Source organism: Rosa rugosa, chromosome 6 (genome assembly GCF_958449725.1).
Source record: "Rosa rugosa chromosome 6, drRosRugo1.1, whole genome shotgun sequence".
Classification (NCBI taxonomy): Eukaryota; Viridiplantae; Streptophyta; class Magnoliopsida; order Rosales; family Rosaceae; genus Rosa; species Rosa rugosa.
In genome coordinates, this window is record NC_084825.1 from 8,862,416 (window position 1) to 8,870,373 (window position 7,958).

At 35.8% G+C, this 7,958-nt stretch overlaps 1 protein-coding gene across 1 annotated transcript; it reads left to right on the forward strand.

The window, feature by feature from the left end:
- The first annotated feature begins 370 nt into the window (after nt 1-370).
- Nucleotides 371-7,564, forward strand: LOC133713330 (probable leucine-rich repeat receptor-like serine/threonine-protein kinase At3g14840). The gene is made up of 22 exons (XM_062139333.1): nt 371-709; nt 821-889; nt 1,069-1,140; nt 1,248-1,319; nt 1,469-1,540; nt 1,654-1,725; nt 1,810-1,881; nt 1,972-2,046; nt 2,123-2,194; nt 2,327-2,398; nt 3,231-3,293; nt 3,648-3,713; nt 3,798-3,833; nt 3,962-4,008; nt 4,247-4,641; nt 4,786-4,981; nt 5,264-5,416; nt 5,642-5,760; nt 5,858-6,068; nt 6,207-6,444; nt 6,645-6,795; nt 7,003-7,564. The coding sequence occupies exons 1-22, from the start codon at nt 609-611 to the stop codon at nt 7,393-7,395; spliced, it is 2,817 nt and encodes a 938-aa protein (XP_061995317.1). The 5' UTR covers nt 371-608; the 3' UTR covers nt 7,396-7,564.
- Nucleotides 7,565-7,958: the final 394 nt, after the last annotated feature.

Genomic DNA, 7,958 nt, shown 5'->3' on the forward strand with positions numbered 1-7,958 from the left:
CAAAAAAAATCTCTATGCTGTGCGAAAAAGTGATTCTGTAAAACTATCTCTGATTGAATGAATTATGAAATGACAATTACAATCACAACAATGAACTAAAGTTTAACTGCCTATATGAAGTTAGTTTTACAGGGTAACCAATCCTTGCTTAGTGTTTATTACAGGGTACATTAGTTAGCTGGCTTAATTGTCTTTGTAGCTCTGTTTTGTTTTTGTTTTTGTTTGGTACTATTTCTTAGCTTGTGTTGCTGCTGTTCTGCAGTGATTACTTCTTTCTTGTTAAACGAAACATGATAATTGTAAACCTGTGCCATAATTCTTGCATAATTTTGTATACACATAACGTAACTACAATATTGTTGGTTATTATTACATCTATAAGATTTGTAATTTGACTGAAAATCAATGGCTCACACTGCTCTGTGAGTGGTGACATTCCACTCCAACTGTTTGTATAACGGAATCTACAAGCTTTATTCTTCCAAAAAGGCCATCATCTGATCGAGTTCAACTTATAACTAGTGTTTTAGTCCACTCTTGAATGTGCAAAAGCTAGCTACCCTTTTTCAGTTACCTGACCTACATGAGGTATTTACCTACTATTATTCATGAATATTTTATCTGGGATGGAGCGCAGACTTTTGAAATCTCAGAATTTGCCGGGAAAACTCCCGCCAGAGTTGATCAAGCTCCCCTATCTCCAAGAAATGTAAGCACAGTGTTACCACTCCAAGTTTGAGTCGTACAAATTTCATTAATGAATTTACCTGTATTTCAGTTTTCAATAACGGGATGCCTCATTTCTTTCTTCTTCCTCCAGTGACCTCACCCGCAACTATCTGAATGGCACCATCCCTCCAGAATGGGGCTCCCTGCCACTAGTTAAAATGTACACTCTTATCTCTATCTGCATATATGTCTGCATTGGCGTGAGATATTTTATGTCAATTGACTTGCTATTTAATCGGAACATAAATATTTGAATCTTACAAGTGGTTCTTTTGTGTATTTCATATTCCTGGTCATTTTTAAATTATTGAGCCATTTGACATATAAGTATTGTGGCAGTGGTCTTGGTGCAAACCGTTTGACAGGTTCTATCCCTGTTGAGCTAGGAAACATCATCACGCTCGAAAGTTTGTGAGTTTTGATATAGCATTTTTTTTCCTTCTCTGCTTTACTTGATATATGAAGTTTTTATGAGACTTTTTTGAAGATTTTAATGGATGTGAATCTGTTTTGTGTAGGACCATCGATTTCAATAGTTTCTCTGGAGTTCTTCCTGCGGAGCTTGGAAATTTGTCTAGCATAAAAAGAATGTAAGATATCTTTGAAAGTTTAGCCTTAATAACTGATATGTGGCTCATTTGGAATTATTTTCCTGTATACAGATAATGTATGTCTGCTTCTAGTGAATCATTGATTATGATATCTTTATTTGTAATCATTTGTCCCTTCGATTCATTAGGTCTCTTACCTCGAACAATTTTACCGGAGAGTTGCCAGAGACATTTGCAAAGCTTACCAACTTAACTGAATTGTAAGCTTTTTGGTGCTCTTTCTTTCTTACAAGGCTCCTAGGACCCAGCTTTAGTCATAATTTATCGCATTCTAATGATTGTTTTCATTTTTCTGTTTCCCATCATTATGCAGTTGGATTAGTGACAGTTCCTTTTCTGGGAAGATACCTGATTTTATTAAGAGCTGGACAAATCTTGAGACACTGTGAGTGCATATCTTTCATGTTCACTGTTGCTTGATTTTGAAATTTATATCATGACTAATTTAAATTATGGCTTTTGAAAACAGAGTGATTCAGGCTAGTGGTTTTACAGGGCCAATTCCTTCCGGCATTTCTCTCTTGACAAGATTAACTGAGCTGTTAGTACCTTTTGTTAGTATTTGCTGGTTTATAAATCAAATAGAATAAGAACTATGTAATTCATGTTCGTGCATCAACTTGACTTGTAGGAGAATTACTGACTTGAATGGATCTGAATCATCGTTTCCTGTACTTGATAATATGAATAAAAGCCTGGAGAGATTGTAAGTTGTTACTTCTATGAAACGCATCTCTGGCTGCACAAGAAGTCTTTGGAAACTCAAAAGTATTATTTTACAGGGTGTTGCGGAACTGCAATATTAGTGGGCAGCTACCTAAATATCTCGGGAACATGTCGACTTTACAAATTTTGTTAGTACATGTCCTTCGTTGATTTTTTTTGTTTAATTTTGTTTTTTTCAGATATATTATCTTCTTTCTAGATATTATGATACTAAATGAAGGGGATCATGTCAACATAACTTTGTATTGGTTTGTTTGCAGAGACCTTAGTTTTAACAAGCTAACTGGAGATATCCCAAACAACTTTGCTGGTCTAGGAAATCTGGATCACATGTAAGCAATTTGAATGAATATTACAGATATTTTATTGTTTATAAGGAGATCTTATTCAGTAGTAAGTGAGATAGTCTTACAACTTTGCTGGTCTAGGAAATCTGGATAACAAATGAATGTATATTACAGATATTTTATTGTTTATAAGGAGATCCTATTCAGTAGTAAGTGAGATAGTCTTTTGTCCAATCTGAAAACATGTTACATAGGCAAGGTCCCATTTTTCATATGTGGGATGTATATATTCTCAACACGCCCCCGCACGTGTAGCGAATTTTCAAGCCATACACGTTGACAACTTTGAGTGACGTGGAATTCGTGTGGCCGCGAGGCATGCACACGTGGGATAACTCGCTCTAATACCATGATAAAGTAATCTGAGTTCACATCCAAAACCAATTGGCTATGGATGGAGTGACCCAAACCCTTATAAACCTATAGGCAATGTCCCATTTTTCCCATGTAGGATGTATATATTCTCAACACTTGTGAAGTAAGAATTTTATTGATTTTTGGACATAAAAAAGAACCGACTATCCACATCAAACATGGCATAAGATATTGTTTAGAATGAAAATCTTATGGTGGCATTGGAAGATTAGTTTTTTGATTAAATAATCTTTTAAATTTTTTTGAAAGGAATCTTTTAAATTTAGATACCCTTTGTTTGATGTACGATTTGTAGTGATTGTTATTCCAAGTCTATACCTTGAAAATGTTGATCCGAGGCACCCGGGACCTCTAAAGTCATTTTTGCAACTGTTATACATAAAATTCATAATAATAAACACTACCTTTGTTACTGAATCCTTTTGATATTAATTCTCATTAGGTTCTTAACTGGGAACATGCTGACCGGAACTGTGCCAGCTGATTGGATGAAAGCCAAGAGCATGTAAGCTTCTCTTCCCATACTAATATTTAGTAAGCCGATAAGAAATTTATGTTATCTGTTACTGTAATATATAAAATAAAATTCTTATCTATAGTATTACATGATAAAGCATATATAGTACTTGCATTATCTATTATGACTTTGCATTTTGGAGCTTCATTGCAATTATACTCAGAAAATAGGCATTAAATCTACATAGAAGGTTAGCTTGGACCAACGTGACCTCATGCATGCACCTATCACCTAAGTGGTGAAAGTTGCTAAAGGTTCCTGCTCATGGAGTTTGTTTGACTTTTTATTTACTAGTCCAGTATCCAGCAATGTTTCTGCTTATCTCTTCTTCTTTTTGTGCAGTGATCTTTCATATAACAAATTCACCATGAAATCAAATGATGATAAGTGTGAACCACGAGATGGCTTGTAAGATTATCTTCATTAAGCTAAATTCGCTTGTGTTTTATGGAGCATCCTTAACTTACGAAGATGTGTTAATAATTACAACAGGAACTTGTTTGCAAGCTCTTCAGGTGGCAATACTTCGTAAGTTTCTAATTACTTAAAATCATGTATGCATAAAACTTACTTGATATTCCAAGCTGTGCATTCCAGTTGGTTTATGATTTTATCTTGCTGAACTTTTCTTGGTTCTCTGTTATTTAATCTGGCAGATCTGTTTCATGTTTACCACTTGCAAAATGTATAAAAAGTAAGTTGGGTTCTATCAATTTTCTCTATTAATGTCTGGTCCTTTTTTTGTTTTTTTTTTTTGGGGGGGGGGGGGGGGGGGAGGGGGAGGACACTTCTGTAGCAGTCCTTTACTGAATGTCTTACAGTATCAAATGGTCAGTGTAGAAAAGACGCACAAACATGAATTTATGCTGACGACAAGTTAAAGCCTCATCTTTTCTTCTGGACCTATCTAAAGCTTGACACTCTTTTTGCTCTTGGCATAGCTTTGTACGATCTTCATATAAATTGTGGTGGAAAAGAAGTACTCCTCTATGAAGATTCCACAAGACCCATTAACGCAACATATGAGAGAGATACTGATGAAGCCGGGCCTTCATCAGTTTTCGAGAGCATAAATTGGGCATCAAGCACCACTGGCTACTTCACTGGTGATGGTCGTCCTAACAAAACCTATATCTGGACTAATTCATCTGGACTCACTATGGACCATCCTGAGTTGTACATGAATGCACGCCTTTCTCCTATTTCTCTAACTTACTATGGGTATTGTCTCGCAAATGGAAGCTACACAGTAAACCTCCACTTTGCAGAGATAATATTTACAAATGACAAAACATATAGTAGTCTGGGAAGACGTGTATTTGATATATACATTCAGGTAGCTATACACCTACCCTTCGACATATACCAACAAAAGTTTGTGAAATTCAATAAATGTTGTTGAAGAAAGAAAATTAGTCAGGACTCGGTCGATAGAGGTACTTATGAACATGAAATGTTATGTAATTGTACTACTTTGCAGGGGTCACTAGTGTTCAAGGATTTCAATATTGCAGATGCAGCAGGTGGCTTTGGTAAGGCAGTCAATAAAAGTTTCACTGTTAACGTAACTGATAGGACTTTGGAGATCCGTTTATTCTGGGCTGGGAAAGGGACAACAGGTGTTCCTTACAAAGGAGACTATGGTCCTCTTATATCAGCTATCTCTATAGTTTCTGGTATGTCTTTTGACGCTATAAGCTTTGACCTTCTTCTGCTAATGTGTTGTAATTTAATGTTTCTATGTAAAACTTTCATTTTGTCAAGAAAGAATGTAAGAATAAGTATCGCACCAAAGAAAAATTTGACAGAACAACTTATGCATGTTTCATATCATCTACTTATACTGAAGTTCCAGTGAAGGGTTGCATCATTTGTTGCTTTGTACATTAGTTAGCTGCTTGGATAACGCACTCCTATCATTAACATTTACTCTGCTAAAGCTATTCTTCTTCTGGCAGACTTTGAACCCGCTAAAGAAACCTCTGGAAGCAGTGGTATATCTGCAGGTGAAGTGGTTGGAATTGTGGCCGGAGGAGTCTTCATTATATTACTGGTTTTAGGTATTCTCTGGTGGAAAGGCTTCATAGGACCAGCAAATACTTTGGAACAAGGTATTTTTACATCTTTTCGTGTATATTAGTCTCATTCTGTAACATATATATAGTGAAGTTTTAAGTACTTGACGCTGCTAAGATATTTTTTGAGGTTAAAGCTATGGAAACACCGACTTTGTCAACTCTTAGGCCTCAAATTAGTCTTAAGATACTAAGAAATAAGAATGCTATCAGTCTGAAATATGGACAATAATTTCTTACATATAAGTTTACTTAATATAGATTTGAAGGGTGTGGACCTGCAAACCAGCAGATTTACCTTGAGGCAAATCAAAACTGCCACAAACAACTTTGACATATCCAATAAAATTGGAGAAGGTGGTTTTGGTCCTGTTTACAAGGTATTCTTCAGGATCAGTAATTTCTTTATTGTTAAAAGCAGAATTTTCTTGTTGGCTTACGAAGGGGTTGAACTTTAACTATGTTTGATAAATTCAGGGCCTTCTATCAGATGACACCGCAATTGCTGTTAAGAAGCTTTCTGCCAAATCAAAGCAAGGGAATCGTGAATTTGTGAATGAGATTGGCATGATTTCTGCTCTGCAACACCCTTACCTTGTTAAGCTTTATGGATGTTGCATTGAAGGAAATGACTTGTTGCTTGTCTATGAGTACTTGGAAAATAATAGCGTTGCTCGTGCTCTGTTTGGTAAGTGTTTCTCTTCTATAATTTTCTTATACCTAAACTTGTTTGATTCATGCTTAGGGTCTGCAAAGATCCTATACTCGAAAGAAAAAAAATATGTTTCTTATAACTACTTTTTTTTTTTAATTTGACAAATTAAAGGCCCAAAAGCAAGTCAGGTGAAGATGGATTGGCCAACAAGGCACAGGATCTGTGTTGGTATAGCAAAAGGTTTGGCTTACCTCCATGAGGAATCAAGGTTGAAGATCGTTCATAGAGACATTAAAGCTACTAATGTGCTACTCGATAAAAATCTTTGTCCAAAGATAGCTGATTTTGGATTGGCCAAGCTTGATGAAGAGGATAATACCCACATAAGCACCCGGATTGCTGGAACTCTGTGAGCCTCTATGCTTTACTTTATTTTCTTATACTTTGGAACAAATGGAAGGTTTCTCTACCCTTAATGCAGCTTTGTTATTTCAACTGTGTTGCATTTTAATCATTCAATGAAGAAAAGAAAAACCCTATTTCTATCAGATTTGTAGTACTATTTCTATGTGTTTATACTAGATCATATTTGACTGTATGACTTGGCAGTGGATATATGGCACCTGAATATGCAATGCGAGGTTATCTGACTGATAAAGCAGATGTTTATAGTTTCGGAATTGTTGTGTTGGAAATAGTCAGTGGGAGGAGCAACACAACTTACCGCTCCAAAGAAGAATGTTTTTATCTTCTTGATTGGGTAACGTGAATCTCTGCTTCCTTCTCTAATCTTGAGTTTAATTTCATACGTTATCTTTCTCTTATAATATCAAGTCTTTACTGCTTTTTCTGAACGCTTAAAGATTTCACTTGTTTTCTTTTTTCATAGAGTTAAAAACATCCTTTCAATGAAATTAGTCTCAAGATAGATAAATTATATTGGTTTTTGTATCTTTCATGTTTACAGGCACTTCTTCTAAAAGAGAGAGGGAGTTTGTTGGACCTAGTGGATCCAAGGCTAGGCTCAGAGTTTAACAAAGAACAGATGATTACTACAATCAATGTGGCTCTCCTATGCTCTAATGTGTCTTCAGCAGTTAGGCCTTCCATGTCTTCAGTAGTGAAAATGCTTGAAGGAAGGGCTTCCGTTCAAGAGGTAATCTCCGATCCAAATGCCTCAAACAATGAAATCAATGCAATGAGGAAACTTTTTCAATCCAGTTTTGAAGAAAACAATGGTGACCTTGAGAGTCAGAGACAAACTATGTCAATTGAACCATCGTGGACTGCTTCATCTACATCTGCTCATGATCTGTATCCCGTCCATCCTGATTCCAGTTATTGGGAGAACAGAAAATAGACAATTCATCAGTATATATACTCATACCTCTTTTCTACTTCTATAATTTTTTTAGCAATATAGTTGGAATTCGATTAATAACAAAAGTGACTTACAGTATAAAGTTTGAAATCAATTGTTTACATGACCTTGTCGATCCGATTTTCTTTTCAATAGCTATGATACCTAAATTGGATGATCCAAATAACTTGCTTTGGCTTAGAATGTGGAACATAATGTCATATGTTTCAATCTGTTTCGGAGTAGAGATTTGCATTGCAACGACATAACTTGCAATACAAGGCACCTTGTCGTGCTACCTCTGGTCTTCTAGTCCAGGATTGGTGGTTATTGAGTTCCTCTTTTTCAACCTTGGTTGTAAGGGACTGCTTCTTTCGTTGGTGGTCTATATTACGGCGGTGGCTTTTTGTGGTGGTATGAGCGGTAGTGTTTAATTTGGAGCTGGTTGAGCCAATTAGGCCTCGTTTGGGGTGTGCTAGGGCTTTGGAGTTGGTTGGGCTATTAATTTTATTTATTTATTTATTTTTATTTTTATTTTTTGAGAATGGGCTATTAAACATTTA